This window comes from Ursus americanus, chromosome 30 (genome assembly GCF_024610735.1).
Source record: "Ursus americanus isolate L20-20 chromosome 30, mUrsAme1.1.p, whole genome shotgun sequence".
In the NCBI taxonomy this organism is placed as follows: domain Eukaryota; kingdom Metazoa; phylum Chordata; class Mammalia; order Carnivora; family Ursidae; genus Ursus; species Ursus americanus.
The window spans coordinates 4,341,639-4,358,760 of record NC_142156.1 but is presented as its reverse complement, the minus strand read 5'-3'; the positions used below and the strand labels follow the sequence as shown (position 1 = coordinate 4,358,760).

Here is a 17,122-nt window from a genome sequence, read left to right as displayed (position 1 = left end):
AGTGACCATAGTAGACAGAATAATGGCTCCTAAAGATGACCTCATCCTCATCCCCAGGATATGAATATGTTCCTTTACGTGGCAAAAGACACTCTGCAGATATGATTGAGTTAAGGATCCTGAGATGGGAAGATTATCCTCCTTTTCTGGGTGGGTCCCAGAATGTTTCTGGGATGGGTGTGTCATCACAATGTTTCTTTGAGAAGGACACACACAGGAGTCAGAGTTAGAAGAGAATGGAGAGAGCTGCTTTGAAGAGGGAGGAAGGGGCCACAAGCCAAAGGATACAGGTGGCCATGAGAAGCAGAAAAAGGGCAAGGAAATGGATTCTCCCCTCAGAGTCTCTCCTGAAGGGACCAGTCCTTTACACCTTGACTTTCACTAGTGGAAATGATTTCGTACTTCTGAACTACAAAACTATAAGAACAAATTTGTGTTGTTTTAAGGCACCCACTTTGTGGTAATTTGTTATAGAGGCCATAGGAAACTACTATACTCATCGGTAAAATGTCAGTTGCTTATTTGGGGCCACCCAGCATCCACTTCTTCCTGACCTCACTCCAGTTTTCTTTTGAGGCAATTTTTTCCCCTGAGGATTGAATGGGGGGAAGGTCATTTAAAGTGTCTGGCATGTGATAAGAGATCTGTCAATGTTGGCTTCCGTCATTAAAGGTGGGAGAACCACATAAGTAGCCAGAGGGAGCCATGGAAAATTCTTGAGCAGGGATGCAATATAATCTGTTCAGTTTCTGGGGGGGCGGGGGCACATACAAGATGGGCAGATAATTGAGAGGCCTTTGACATGACATTTGGGAAATGTCAGGACTGGGTGGATAGTGGGAGCTGAGGTGGAGGGGCATTTCCCAGTGCCTGAAGTAACTGCCACTCCCCTCTGCAGAACAGGCATGTTGTTCCATGTTAGACCTGCTGTATGCCTAGATAATGGTGCAGTGGACACCTTTTATTTGTGCCTGTCCTCATCTGATACCTCTTGTGATAACTGCATTGCTGTTTTTCTGGGGGAGGTATCCCTCCTCCCACTCTCCCTGACCCCATCTCCTTCCTACAGGGGCTCAGTATAGCCAGATTTGGCCAGTCTTGCTGTGATTGGCTCAAGTAGGGATTTAGGACCTAAATAAATTCAATGAAAGTCAACCCTGAGACTGGCTGGAATTATCGGCAAACAGCTCCTGTTTTCCTGGTCAGATACGAGCTAGGTGCTGCCTGAGAAAAAAGTCACCAAAGAGGGAAGCGGAGCTGAAAGAGATTCAAGATTTAGGTCATTGTTTGAGCACCTGGATCCAGCTATGCCTGAAGTGAGCTACTACCCCGAGACTTTTCAGTTTGTTTCCTTTTTATACTCCAGGTTGAATTATTATTGTCACTAGTATCTGGAAAAGGTCAAATTAATAAATTCAACCGGTTACAAACTCCAAGAGACCCTTGGAGATTTTTTTTTCCTAGTAGGGAAAAACATTTGCTGCTGTTGTTTTTCTGCCAACTTCAGGGTTTTCAGAGAGGTTGGGGCAGAGAATGGAAAGCGAAGATGTGGGAAGTAACAGTCCCTCCAGGCCCAAGGTTGAGTGAACCTCTCCCAGCTAATTATACCACAGAGTTTGGGAGCAGAGCCCCTTTCATTAAACTTTTAGGAGTCTTGGAAGGAAAGGGCCAGAATTGTACCAGTGAAGCCTGGAAAGCGTGGTGCTGCCAGGCGTGGGCAAGGAGGGAAATGCATCATCTGAAAGCTCGCTTCAACGCTGTGAGGTATTATTGCCACTCTCCCGTTTGCTGATTAGAAATCAAGTCTCTCTGCTTCAGTCAGGTGACCTGTTAAATATTTGTTTCCCAGTTTGCAAGAGGTGGAGGCCACAAAACTACCTAAGTCTTGTCACCTGATTACCACTCAGTAACTAATAGGAGCCGTGCTGATACTATCCGGATTGTTTCATTGAGTCCTACCAGCACGTCTTAGTTACCGGCCTTCCTGATTAAGGAGAAACAGGCCCCCAGAGACTTGACCTTAATCACGCGAAGGTTAGTAGAGATGTGGGACTCGAACTCAGGTTCTCCATTGAGTCCGTCTGTCCCAGGGACATGGGCATTTACTGTGCCACTTACTCTCGCGTATGTGCTTGCACACTTCCATGACGGGGATCTCATCACCTTACCGTTCTTCCCCCGGCATTTCTTGGGGGTAATTCCTTCCTGGCTCAGACCCTCGCCGCAAGGCAGGCGTGACCTGGGAAGCCTATGGAGCAGCGCGGCGAAGGTGCCCAGGGGCCTGCCCGGGGGTCGTCCGCAGTGCGGCAGGCGGCGGCGCCAAGTCCAGAACGTCTAGCGCTCCAGCCAGGCCGGACGGGTACGGAGGGGGTGGGCTCGACGCCGGGAACAGCGGCCGGCTCCGGAGGGCGCGAGGCGGGGCGCGCGGGGAAGGGGCGCGGCGAGTGCGCGCTTGCGCGGTTGGGGGGACCCGCGGAGGCGCGCGGGGAGCTGGTGCGGCGAGTGCGCGCGTGCGCGGTTGGGGGGGGTGGTGTGGGTTGCCGCGGCGGCGCGCGGTACGGCGGGAACATGGCGCGCGGGGCCGGCGCGCGCGCCTAGCTGGCGGGACCGTTAGCTCGAGGCGGACGCGGCCCGGGCCCCGCGGGGATGGAGCAGTCGCCGCCGCCGGCGCCCGAGCCAACACCGGGGCCGACCCCGGCACGGAGCCGTAGGCGGCGAGAGCCCGAGTCGCCGCCGGCGCCGGCGCCGGTGAGTGCGTGAGGGGCGCGGGCCGGGAGACTTTCTTTGTGAAACTCCGTCGGTGCGAGCCGGGCCGGGCCTCGGCGGCTGACGAGCGCCCGCGAGGCGGAACCCTCCCCACCTCCCGGGTTCGAGCCGTCCTGCCTCGCGCAGCTCGGTGGCGGGATTCTGCCTGCCGCCTGCCCCGCTCGGTTTCGGATAGAGTGTGTGTGTGCGCGCGCGGGGGGTGGGGGCGGTATACAGTCGGCGCCTAATGCGCTTCGCGTCTCCTCTTTTGCCTTCGCCTCCGCGGGGTGGCGGCTGCCCCCGCCCAGGGCCCACGGGAGAGGTAGATGGCAGACGCTTGGAGACAGGTGTCGGTGCTGCCCTGAGAGACTCAGGTGCAGACAGCCCCAGGTGGAATCCTAGGGAGTAAGCTTTCCGTCCCTGGAAGGAACCAAGTCTGTCGGTGGTTCAGTACAGAGTGATTTTGGAATGCTTGACATCAACCCCAGCTTCGTAGTGTCTTTGGGGTATCGGTCAGGGTGAAGGATACTGAGCAAAATGGACTTTGGAGGTGTGGCTCTCAGAGGATGAGATGGGATGGCGCTGAGGATTTCGCTCCCCCAACTATCCAGGCGTAGGAATAATCTGTAGCTTGATAAAAACACTGGCGTCACAACTCTTCATAGGGCCACAGGCTCGACTCAACTCCAAGGCAGAGGAGCAGATTTTGAATTTTTAACAAACTCTCAAGTTGTTAAGATCAGGCAGATTACACCCGCACTATTTTAGAGTAAGCTTCCGGCGATCAGGGACCTGTTCTGTTTATAGCTCACCATGGCATCCTGGTACCAGGCGCAGTGCTTGGCACATGGTAGATGGTCATTCAATATTTGTAAGAAGAATGAATAACTTAGAGAGTTTCCAAAATAGGAGCTCTTGAGACATTTTCAGGAGTTTTTGAGATTAATATCTCTGTCAGATTTACTGTAAAATGTGATTTTTCTCTGGTCCCAACTTCTGTGGCTGTTTATATTGCCATGTTTTCAGTATGTTCTAGGAAAAATCAGAGTATACATTGCTTAGTATAAACCATCAACTATGTATATCCTAGCTAGGTTAAAATTAATTCTAAAACAAAACCTGAATAAAAAATGCATGCTTCTTTCTCTTCATCATTTGGGAACACTAGGCTTATAGGATTTTGTTCCTTTGAAGCAGGCAAATATTTACATTTTATCAAAGCAAATCTGAATTACTGTTTATTCAGAAAAGTTGGCAGTTTGCTTAGACCTGGGTATTTGTAGTTTTTATGTAATATTTTGAAATTGAGATTTATGTTTAGTTCAGAATCAGTGCTAAAGTAGAATTGTTTGAAAGTTATTTGATATTTCAGGGGCTGCTTTTTCATTTTCTTTGAGTTTCAGTAGTTGATTTCATTTTTTTTTTGACTGGAAAAAATAAAAATATATAGAAAGACAAGACTAGAAGTTGAGATTGCATCTGAAGAAAAATAGAAAAATTAGATTCTTTATTCTGTGTGTCATTTTTGCAGTTTATGTGGATTTTTTAGAAATTCTTTTATTGAGATACAATTGACATATAACATTAGTTTCAGGTCTAGGACATAATGAGTTAATATTTGCATATATTGCCAAATGATCACAGTAATAAGTCTAGTTAACATCTGTTATCACACAGTTACAATTTCTTATGATGAAAACTTTTAAGATCTACTCTCTTAACGACTTTCAAATATAGAATTCAGTATTACTAACTATAGTCACCATGCAGTATATTACATCCCCATCACTGTCTTTAAGTGTCTTAAAAAGAAAACAAAACAAACCCAGCTTTGTTGAGGTATAATTCACCTACTGTAAAATCAGCTGTTGCAATGTACAATTTCATGGTTTATAGTGAATATTCACTATATGTCTAACATCACCATTATCTGCTTTTAGACATTTTCATCATATTTCAAAGAAATCCCATACACACTAGCATTCCTTGTTCACCTTTCTCCCAGCTCCTGCCGTAACCTACTTTCTGTCTCTACAAATTTCGCTATTCTGGACATTTCACATGTTGTAATCTTAGAATATGTAGTCTGGCTTCTTTCACTTAGCCCAGTGATTTTTAAGGTTCATCCGTGTTGTAGCATGTGTAAGTACTTCATTCTTTTTTATTACTGGGTAACATTCCATTGAATGGATATACTTCATTTTGATTATCTATTTTTAAAAAAAGATTTTATTTATTTATTTGAGAGAGAGAGATGGAGATGGGGTAGGAGCAGGGGGAGGGGCAGAGGTACAAGTAGACTCCCCCCCCCCCCCTCAGAGTGAGGAGTCTAACACAGGGCTTGACCCTATAATCCTGAGATCATGACCTGAGCTGCAGTCAGATGCTTAACCAACTGAGCCACCCAGGTGCCACTTGTTTATCTATTTATCCCTTGATAGACATGTAGGTTTTTTCCACTTTTTGGTTATTATGAGTAATGCTGCTTTGAACATTTATGTGTAAGTTTTAGTGTGGACATATGTTTTAATTTCTTTTGAGCATATCCTAATTGCTAGGTCATATGGTAGCTCTTTTTTAACATTTTGCGGAGCTCACAGACTATTCCTAAGGTTCTACATTGTTTTACATTCCCACCAGCAAAGTATGAGGATTCCAGTTTCTCTACATCTTGCCAATACTTGTTATTGTCTCTCTCTCTTTTTTTTTTTAACTTTAGCCATCCTAGTTGTAATAAAATGGTATCTCATTGCAATTTTGATTTACATTTCCCTGATGACTAATGATGTTGGGGGATATTTTTTGGTGCTTTTTGGCCATTTGTGTATCTTCTTTGGAGAAGTATCATTAAAATCCTTTGTCCATTTTTTGGGTCCATTTTTTAATTGGGCTATTTGTCTTATATTGAATTGTAGGAGTTAAATATTCTGGGTACTAAACCCTAGTCAGATAGATGATTTACAAATACTTTCTCCTGTTTTTTATGTTGTCTTTCACTTTTTTGATAATGTCCTTTGTTGCAAAAAAAAAAAAAAAGGTTTAGTTGTGATGAAGTCCAGTTTATCTGTTTTATCTTTTATTGTTCATGCTTTTGGTGTCATAGCTAAGAATCCATTGCGAAATCCAAGGTCATGAAGATTTACCCTATTCTTTCTTCTAAGAATTTTCTGTTTTTAGCCCTTATATTTAGGTTGTTGATCCATTTTGAGTTAATTTTTGTGTGTGGTGTAAGGTAGTGACCCAATTCATTCTTTTGCATGGAGTGATCCAGTTGTCCCAGCACTATATATTGAAAGAATTGTTTTTATCCCATTGAATGGGCTTTGCACCCTATTGAAACCCAGCTGACTATATGTTAGGGTTTATTTTTGGACTCTCAATTCTATTCTATTGTCTGTCCTTATGCCCGTACTACACTATTTGATTATAGTAGCTCTGTAATAGGTTTTGAAATTAAATGTATTTGTAACTTTGTTTTTTTTCAAGGCTGTTTTGGCTTTTCTCGGTCCCTTACATATGGATTTTAGGATCAGTTTTTAAATTTTTGCCAAAAATTAGCTGGGATTTTTATAGAGATTGTGTTTACTCTGTCCTTTCAATGGTGTTTTGTAGTTTTCGGGTCCAAGTCTTGAACTTCTTTTAAAAACCTATTCCTCAGTATTTTATTTTATGTGATGCTATTCTACATGGAAATGTTTTTAAAATTCCATATTGTTATTGTTTATCACTAGTTCATTGCTAGTCTGTAGAAGAAATATAGTTGAGTTTTGGGTAAATCTTTTAATCTCATTTAGTGGTAGTCTGTTCAAGTTTCTAGGTTTTGGCTCTTCTACTTACTAGTTGTATGAGTTTTGACAATTCTTAACTGTTGTACATCTCAGTGTTCTTGTATATATAATGGGACAGTAATACTCATCCCAAAGAATTGTTAAAGAAAATGTTGATAGATATTAAGAACAATGCCTTACATGTGGTGGGGATTTGATAATTTGTTGTTCATCTTCTTCTGCTAAATAACTCCATTTAAAAGCAGGCCAAAAAACAAAAAGCAAACAAAACGCCAAACCCAAACAAACAAAACCAAAAAAACCCCGCAAAAAAACAAACCCCAAAGCATAGACAAACCCACCCTCCCCCAAACCCAAAACCCACAAAGAAAAGCCACAAGCAAAAACCTCAAACCTCTTCCTGTCTCGTTACTTTTCTGTGATCTAAGACATCCCTATGAGTGATAGAGGCATAGTAAAAGACAAAGTCTCTCACACCACACAATTGTATTGTAAAAGCCTGCCAAATCTAGGCTACTATACAGATTTTTGACAATGCTTTTGTAAGTATTATTAAAAATAATAAATGTGTGGGGTGCCTGGATGGCTCAGTCAGTTAAACGTCTGACTCTTGAGTTTGGCTCAGGTCATGATCTCAGTGCCCTGGGTTGGAGCCCCATGTCAGGATCCACACTCTATGTGGAGTCTGCTGGAGATTCTCTCTCTCCCTCTGCTGCCCCCCGCAGTCTCTCTCTCTCTCTCAGATAAATACGTAAGTAAGTAAGTAAATAAATAAATATTAAAAAAATATAATAATAAAGGTGTAACTCAAAGCTCTTTGTTTTTATCCCATAGTTCTTATTAATGTGCTGTTCTTTTATTACCTATTTCTCCTAAAAGCAGAAGCAATATTTTTTCCATTGAATTTGCTGGTTACAATTCTTGCTTATTTTGAATGATTGCTATTTTTAAAAAACTCTGTTAGAGCCAAAGCCTGATGTTTAAACTTAATATTACTCTTATTGTGGTGTTTCTTCAGTAGCCAGAGTAGATTGCTGTTTTGTATGGGAAGAAACCAGAGACACAGTATAATCTAAATATGATACTTGGAACATAATGTATTCATTGAATGTGTATTCACTATGATCCAGAGAAAATAATTGTTTACCTTGTAAATATTATTTTGACAATAAAAACTTACCTCAAAACTCACAAATATAATTCAATTTGTAACCCACAAACCCACAGATTGATAACTCACAGATATGTCTGTAAGAACATTTTAAATCAAAATTGATCTTTGTTTAAAAAACTCCTTTTAGGGGCTCCTGGGTGGCTCAGTTGGTTAAGCCTCTGCCTTCGGCTCAGGTCATGATCCCGGGGTTCTGGAATCTAGCATCACATTGGGCTCCCTGTTCAGTGGGGAGCCTGTTTCTCCCTCTCCTCCCCTGTTCCTGCTCTCTAGCTCGCTCTCTATCTCAAATAAATAAAAAATCTTTAAAAAACACTTTTATTATTATGAAAACTGCACATACGTATTTTATAAAATTTTAAAAATACAAGACAAGCAAACCCTCCCCCCCAACAACCCCATAACATTACCAATATGGGGATGACTACATATCTTTCTGGAACTTCTGTGCATCTTTCTAACAATATTTACACACATATACACAAATGTATATAGTTATTTTAACTAAGGATAAAAATGGCTTTATTTAGGTATCATTTTCATACAATAAAATTTACCAATTTTATTTTATTTATTTATTTTTTAAAGATTTTATTTATTTATTCGACAGAGATAGAGACAGCCAGCGAGAGAGGGAACACAAGCAGGGGGAGTGGGAGAGGAAGAAGCAGGCTCATAGCGGAGGAGCCTGATGTGGGGCTCGATCCCATAACACCGGGATCACGCCCTGAGCCGAAGGCAGACGCTTAACCGCTGTGCCACCCAGGCGCCCCAAAATTTACCAATTTTAAATGTATATTTATGTGAGTTCTTTTTTCCCCTAAGAATCATTCTTCATTTCTAGTTCAAAACAATAACAATGAGAACAACATAGGAATTACACCTTGATTGAGGGACATTCGTGATCAAGTTACAAATAACTTGAGTTTGTGTATCTCAGATATGTTGAACTTCACACCACTGAGCCAAAGTCAGCAAGCCTTTTCGTTTTGCTGAGATCTAGTCATCAGAGGTTCAAGGCAATACAGAAATTGTGATTGCATGCATATATCAACATTTGTCCTTAGACCTCGCCCATACTTTTCTGTTATAGTTAGTTACGTGAGTTCTGACAAATATATACAGTTGTGAAGTCACCACCACAGTCAGTAGAAGTAATAGAAGGCTGTTCCTTGTTATTACTGAGTACTACTCCAATTTATGTGTCCTGGAATTTGTTATCTATTCTCCAGTTGATGGACATTAGGGTTGTTTCTGGTTTTTGGTGATTTTGAGTAGAGTTACTATGAACATTCACATATAAGTCTGTGTATTTTATGTATATATAAAGAGTAAGTATTTAAGAGTAGGATTGCTGGTTTGTATGGTAAACATATATAGATACTGGTTTGAAACCTCCTTTTTTTTACTCCCCCTTTCCATTTAAGTAGTTCCCTCTTATTAAATGATTAGGCAATATTCAATTATTATTTTCCCAATCTGTCCCAAAATATTCTTTTTCTTTTCCTTTTTTTAAAGATTTTTTCATTTATTTGAGAATGAGCACACGAGTAGTGGGGAGGGGGAGAGGGAAAGGGTGAAGCAGACTCCCCACTGAGTGGGGAGCCCGATTTGGGGCTTGATCCCAGAACCCTGAGATCTAGACCTGAGCTGAAGGCAGATGCTTAACCAACTGAGCCACCCAGACACCTCTGTCCCAAAATATTCTTTTTTTTTTTTCCCCAAAATATTCTTTAAAGCTGTATGTCTAATCCAGGATCAGTTCTTAATTAATGTCACGTAAGTCTCTTATAATCTTGCATGGTTCCCTTTTTCATGATACTGACTCACTGAAGAGCCCAAAACAGTTGTCCTGAAGAATGTCCTATCTTCTGGGTTTGTCTGGTGGCTTTCATGTGGTATCGTATTTATCTTGTTCCTCTGTTTCCTATAAACTAGGAGCTATATAAAAAGACTTCATGGATACGAGTTAAGTATTTTGACTAGATTATACATTGGTAATGTCTACCTAATACTGTAATATAAGACTTGTTTTAACCATTAGTATTTTCTTACGGTTGAGTTATGTTCTATGTACTATATTCTTACTAGTCCCTTTTACTAAAGATCAGAAGTAGTTTTGGGAGATTAACAAGGCAGTAACAGTAACTAGGGAATAGAACAGGAAAAGGGGGAGGGAAATAGGTGTGATAGTGTGGTTCTAATTGCCCTCATTGTGACCACTACCAAAAATCCCTTTTTTATCTTGTGGCTATATTATCTCTAAGAGAGGAGTTTTCAGTCTGAAGAACATTTATTATTTTAGTTAGGATTTTTTTTTTTTAATTAAGTAAGCTCTGTGCCCAGTGTGGGGCTTGAACTCACAGCCCTGAGATCAAGAGTCACATGGTCTATTGACTGAGCCAGCCAGGTGCCCCTGGCATGCATTATTTTAAACAATTAATAGTGTAGAGGTAACTTACAGCAATCGGAAATGTGATTTGTTGAGATTCTAGTTGACAAATAATTGATGATTAATGAAGATGTGGTACTATTTTGTGGATAAAGAACAGGATTGCTAAGAAATGGTAGGTGGTCTAAGTAACACAGCAAACCTGACTTTGTGTTGTAATTTTGCAAGAGTAAAAAATAGGTTAGCTGTGACTTTTAAGTAAGGGAAGGCGTATTATTGTATGTGGCTTCCCATTCCATGATTATACATTTGGCATTTCCATGCTATTATTGGCTAAGTTTGCCATAGTGGAAGTTCAAAAATCGCTGTGGTAATGTTTCAACTTACTGTAGACTTGGGTCAGCAATTGGTAGGAAAAATTTGTTATTAATATTCATTGTACTTGTAGAATTGCATAAAGAATATCACTTGGATGAAGATGAACATTACTAAGATTATCGTTCTCTAGTGTTAGTCATCATAAAAGGAAAAATCAAATTAACCTTGATATTATATTTTGCCAAATCATGCATATAGAAAGTCATTAGTGTTCATTTTTAGATGAGACACAAGAAAAAATAGTTTTTGAAAGATGAGGAGAGGAAGGTAATGATAGAATGGACTAAAAGAAAAGTATGCATTGGAAAGTAATTGGCCAAATAAGTAGAAAGTGGAAATGGGAGGAGAGAAGAAGGTAATGGTTAGATTTAAACGGCAAACATTCTAAAAAATGTTGTTGGGATCTCTGTGTAACTGGATCACTTTTCTTTCTTTTGTGATTGAACTCTTCAGCATCAAGTAAAGCTGGAACGGATTCAGTTCTTTGGGGTTGAAGGTTTTTTTTTTTTTTTTTTTTTTGGATTATATTGTTTTAGCAGTTGGACTGACCAGTTTAAGGAATGTAATTTTAAAGTAAGAGTAAGTCTAAATTTGATATCCCATGTTCATGGACCAGAAGACTTAACAGTATTAAGATGGCAATATTTCCCCAAGTAATGTACAGATAAGTGCATTCCCTATAAAAATCCCATCTGCCTTTCTTGCAGGAATCTATAAGCTGATCCTGAAATCCATGTGGAAGTGTAGGGTACCGAGAATAGCCAAGACAATCTTGAAAAAAAAGAACAAACTTAGAGGACTCACACTTCCCAATTTTTAAAATAATTAATAAATTAATAAATTAATTAATTTATTTTGAGAGAGAGTGCATATGTGTGTGAGCAGGGGAGGGGGGAAAGGGAGAGGAAGAGAGAGTCTTATGTAGACTCTATGCTGAGCGCAGAGCCCGATGTGTGGCTCGATTCTGTGACCCTGAGATCACGACCTGAGCTGAAACCAAGAGTTGGCTGCCCAACCAACTGTGCCACCGAGGCACCCACACTTCCCAGTTTTAAAATCTATAAAACTATAGTGCTCAAGTCAGTGGTACTGGCATAGGAATAACATAGATCAATGGAATTGAAAGTCCAGAAATAAACCCTCACATTTATGGTCAATTGATTCTCAACAATGGTGTGAAGACCACTCAGTGGGGGAGAGAATGGTCTTTTCAACAAATGGTGCTGGACAGCGAGATTTCCACCTGCAAAAGAATAGCAGTGAACTCAAAAAATATCAAAGACCCAAACAATAAGAGCAAGAACAATAAAACACTTTTTAGAAAACACGGGAGTAAATCTTTGTGCCTTTGGGTTAGGCAGTGATTTTTATTTTATTTATTTCTGTATTTAAAGATTGTATTTACTTGAGAGAGAGTGAGTAAGAGAGAGAGAGAAGAAACAGGGAGAGGGGCAGAAACAGACTCCCTGCTAAGCAGGGAGCCCAATGTGGGGCTTGATTCCAGGACCCTGAGATCATGACCTGAGCTGAAGGCATACACTTAACCAACTGAGCCACCCAGGCACCCCTATTTTATTTTTTTAAAGTAATTCCTATGCCCAAAATGGGGCTTGAACTCACGACCCAGAAATCAAGAGTTGCATGTTCTACCTAATGAGCCAGCCCGGTGCCCCGTAGGTAATGATTTCTTAAATATAATACCAAAAACAAGTAACAAAAGAAAAAGTAGATAAATTGGACTTAATTAAAATTAAACACTTTTGTGTGTCAAAGGACAGCAGCAAGAAAGTGAAAAGAGGTCTTCCACAGTAGCCCTGCATGCTGCCACTAGAATCACTGCCATGTCTTTAGTGATCCCTGAGAATTCCAGCTCATTTTGTGAATACTGAACACCAATATCGATGGGCAGTGGAAATTAGCCTTTGCCATCACTGCAATTAAGGGTATAGGGCAAAGGTGTGGTGTTGAAGAAAGCAGACATCGACCTCACCAAGGGGGCAGAAGAGCTCCCTGAGGATGAGGTGGAATGTGTGATCACCATTATACAGAATCCACACCAGTATAAGATCCCAGACTGGTTCTGGAACATAAAAAATGATGTGAAGGATAGAAGATACAGCTAGGTCCTGGCCAATGGTCTGGACAACAAACTTCATGAAGACTCAGGATGAAGAAGATTTGAGCCCACAGAGGGCTGTGTCACTTCTGGGGACTTTGTGTCCCAGGCCAGCAGACCAAGACCACAGGCCACTGTGGCTGCACTGTGGGTATGTCCAAGAAGAAATAAATCTGTAGTTCTTTTCTGTTAATAAATACTTTATACACTTATGGCTTCTTTGTTTAAAAAAAAAAGTGAAGAAATCCCACATAATGAAAGAAAATATTTGCAAATCATGATCTGATAATGGAGTTGTGTCAAGAATATATAAAGAACTCTTACAACTCGTGATAAGAAAATAACCTAATTTAAAAAAATGGACAAAGTATTTGAATAGACATTTCTCAAAGAATATGTACAAATGACCAATAAACACACGAAAAGGTATTAGTCATCAGGAAAATGCAAATCAAAATGACAATGAGATACCACTTCACACCTACTAGAATGGCTTAAAAGTAAAGAAGATAATAACAAGTGTTGGTGAAGATGTGGAGAAATTGGAGTCCTCATACAATGCTGGTGAGAATGTAAAATGGTACAGCCATTTAGGAAAACACTTTGACATTTCTTCAGAATGCTGAACACGGAGCTGCCATATGGCACAGTAATTCTACTCCATTCATTCATTCACTCATTCATTTATGATTTTATTTATTTAAGATTTTATTTATTTATTTGACAGAGAGAGACAGCTAGTGAGAGAGGGAACACAAGTAGGGGGAGTAAGAGAGGAAGAAGCAGGCTCCCAGCAGAGCAGGGAGCCTGATGCAGGGCTTGATCCCAGGACCCTGGGATCATGCCCTGAGCCGAAGGCAGATGCTTAACGAGTGAGCCACCTAGGCGCCCCTACTCCTACATTTATATCCAAGAGAAATGAAAGCACTTGTCCACACAAGAACTTGTACATGAATGTTCATGGCAGCATTATTCATAATAGCCCCAACATGGAAACAACCCGTAAGTGTATCAACTAACTGTTGAGTGGATAAACAAAATGTGGTGTATTCATATAGTAGAATAGTATTCAGCCATTCGAAAGGAAGAAGTATTAACACGTGATACAAGATGAACCTTGAAAGCATTTTGAGTGAAAGAAGCCAGTCACAAAAGATCACATATTGTATAATTACATTTGTGTGAAATATTCAGGATAGGCAAACCCATAGAGATAGTAAGTGGATTAGTATTGCCAGGGACTTGGAGAGGAGGAGTGGGGAATGACTGTTCATGGGTATGGGGCCTCTTTTGGGAGTGACGGAAATATTAGAATTGTGGTAATGGTTACAAAACTGTGAATAAATAAAAAACCACTGAGCTGCACACTTTGAAAGAATGAATTTTATTGTATGTGAACTATATCTCACTATAGGTATAAAAAAATCAAGTAGAAAATAAAAAGAGGGGCGCCTGGGTGGCACAGCGGTTAAGCGTCTGCCTTTGGCTCAGGGCGTGATCCCGGCGTTATGGGATTGAGCCCCACATCAGGCTCCTCTGCTATGAGCCTGCTTCTTCCTCTCCCACTCCCCCTGCTTGTGTTCCCTCTCTCGCTGGCTGTCTCTATCTCTGTTGAATAAATAAATAAAATCTTTAAAAAAAAATAAAAATAAAAAGAAAAGGAGCGTCTTGCTGGCTCAGTTGGTGGAACATGCAACTCTTGATCTTGGGGTTGTGAGTTCAGGCCCCACGTTGGGCGTGGAGCCTTCTTGAAAAAAAAAAAAAAGAAAAAATGTTTAATCTTTTAAAATGCCATTAAAGATATTTTCCTAAAAGAAAAAAAAGAGATATTCTTCTATAGTCTTTATATGCCCCTCTCCCATTTTTGTTTTCACTGATACATGGTAAAATGAGCAGGATTATACCTGTCATCTAAGATGATCCTGTCATCTGAAGCTGTCTTATGGAGTGAAGTAAATTCAAAAGTAACAGTTAAAACAGAGTGAGTGCATATGTATAATTTCAGGCATAGGGAAAAATAGATTGAATCTAATAATAAATCCATATATTCTCTCATTATTTTGATTTACATTATTAACACTTTGCAATAATTAGATATATTTTGAGAAATAGTTGAGATTTGTAGAATCTGTCTTTACATTATCTAAAATAAAATGTTCACTAAGCATTTATGTAGGGAACACCTGAAATTAAGAGGGATGAGAAAATTTCTGTGAATTAAATGTCACATAAACATGTTGGAATGTATGTCTGAACCTTCTTTGAAATAATCAGGCCTGTGACATTTTTAAGTGTAAGTGTAAGCATTTTTAATGCAAGCAGATTGACCCTCATGTGCTTATAAGATTACTGTGCCAAGTTGTAGAGCAGAGGAAACTCAACTCCATGAGACTTTCCCGGTGACCTGTCCTCTGAGACTAGAAGCTTAGTTTCCTGATACTTTGTTAGTGTAATTTGATATTGAGGAATATATATATATATATATATATATATATATATATATATATATATATATATATATATTTGATAAGGCTAAACACTTGGGTTGAGATAGTACCTTTAATTTTGGAGTTAACTAGTTACACATCTGGGTATGTCCTCTCAGGAATTTGCATGTTACTAAAGTGATTTTGAAATTCAGACACCTTTATTGGACATTTGGTCTTGTATGTAGCTTCTTATCGGTAGGAAAAGTGTATTACAGCAGATTGCACAATTTCCTGAGACAGTACTAAAAACACTGCCACAATTCCTTTTGTGTTCTGCATATAATGTTTTTGTATTGAGTGCTGTCTTGGATCCTTATGGTTTTAACTTATGTATTAACAGGATTTTTGAAAGTTGTTCTGTCAAAATAATGCTCTTGTTAAATTCAAGAGCTTCCTAATCTCCACAAAGATTTATGAAAACCATTTATAAAAATTGTTCAGGAAATTGACCATAAATTCCAGTTATATTTAAAAAAAATTTCTGGGGCGCCTGGGTGGCTCAGTCAGTTAAGTGTCTGCCTTTGGCTCTGGTCACAATCCCACATCCTGGGATCAAGTTTCTGCCTCAGGCTCCCTGCTCAGCAGGGAGTCTGCTTGGCCCCTTCCCCCTGCTCGTGCTTTCTCTCTCAAATAAATATAAAAAATTAAAAAAAAAATTTCCATTAGGCATATTTGGAAGAACCATGTAAATTGTAGAGCAGTTGTATAGAGGCAGTATTCCTTTCATAGTGGAGGGTCTATTGGTTTCAGATTATTATAGCTAATGTATTGTGCTTACTAGGTGTCAGACACTGTTCTAAGTCCTTTTTGTATATTACCTAATTTAGTCCTCATAACTACCTCATAAGGTAGGTACTGTTGTTATTCCCATTTTACACATGAGGAAACTGAGGTACAGTGAGGTTATTAAGTAACTTGCTCAAGATCACACAGCTAGGAAGTTGAGTTACCCTGGACTGTGAGTTAGCAGTCTTGCTCTGGAGTCTATGTTCTTAAACATTGTATGAGTTGGGTCTTTGATTTGAATGATCATTAAGCAAAGAGTGATCAGTTATAATTATCTTTTGCTACTGAATGTTAGATTTATTGCAAGACAGTAATAGAGGCAATTCTCTTGAGTATCTTGTTAAAACCTAGTTTTTACTGTGAGGTTTAAGGTTATGTTGGCACAGTATTCTGGAATTTAAGTCTCTATAATGACAGAACAAAGGGATGAGTATTTACTTTTATTCTTGAATTTTATTACCTAGTAACTTTTATCAGTCAAGTTAAAATTAACTACAATGTCAATGGTTTAATTTTGTAAGTATTTGAGGTTACAAAACTGTTATTAAACTAATAATGTGGTACCTGACATATATTACTTGAATGAAGCGTGGGAATTAAACCAGAGAATGAAGAAAAGTATTAAGTGAAATGAGGCTATATAAAAACAACGATTTTTAGAATAGTAGAGGAATGATTCTAATTTCGTATGTATCTCTGAAATAAAAAGAATTGTAAAATAAAATCACAGCTTGTTTTTTTTTTTTTTTTTTTGTTTTTTTATTAGGTTGTCTCCATTTATTGTTGGTAAGGAAAATCCTCATGAGTTACTATAGTGCCTACTTTCCCCAGAAGTGTGCTGAGGAAGGGGGCCCTAGAGCGCCCCAGAAATAGTTTATAGCAACAATGCTTTGACCAAGGGGTGCTGGACACATTCCTTGGGGAAAAGGCAATTGCCCCCCATTTCCTGGGGGAAAACACTCCCCTTCTCTCATGGCCATCTCAGTGGGGTGAGTGGCCATCAGTCCTTGGGGGGGGGGGGAATAAGTCGGGAGAGAACAGACAGTAGTTGAGCATGAGAAGACAGACTGGCAATGACCACATGCAGGAATGGGCCCAGGATCCCCCAGTCTTGAGGTGGTGCGGGAAAATCTAAATAAGGGGTCAGAGTATACAACGTGTTAAGCAACCAGGAGAAAATCACTGCTTATATCTTCCTTTTTTACTATTAAGGAGGAATCAGTCTTTATCGTGCAAATTAAAAGTTGTTAAATAGAG

The 17,122-nt window shown here is 39.9% G+C and overlaps 1 protein-coding gene and 1 pseudogene across 2 annotated transcripts in view; both read left to right on the top strand.

The window, feature by feature from the left end:
• Positions 1 to 2,538: 2,538 nt before the first annotated feature.
• The window catches only part of LOC148107427 (tetratricopeptide repeat protein 28-like), a 117,324-nt gene continuing 102,740 nt past the window's right edge, over positions 2,539 to 17,122 (top strand). For both annotated transcript variants that reach the window (XM_087857190.1, XM_087857189.1), the window contains exon 1: positions 2,539 to 2,748. In XM_087857190.1, the coding sequence (XP_087713316.1) occupies positions 2,647 to 2,748 (102 nt within the window). In that variant the 5' untranslated portion in view covers positions 2,539 to 2,646. The remainder of the gene's footprint in view (positions 2,749 to 17,122) is intronic.
• LOC148107428 (small ribosomal subunit protein uS13 pseudogene) lies at positions 10,985 to 13,262 on the top strand (annotated as a pseudogene).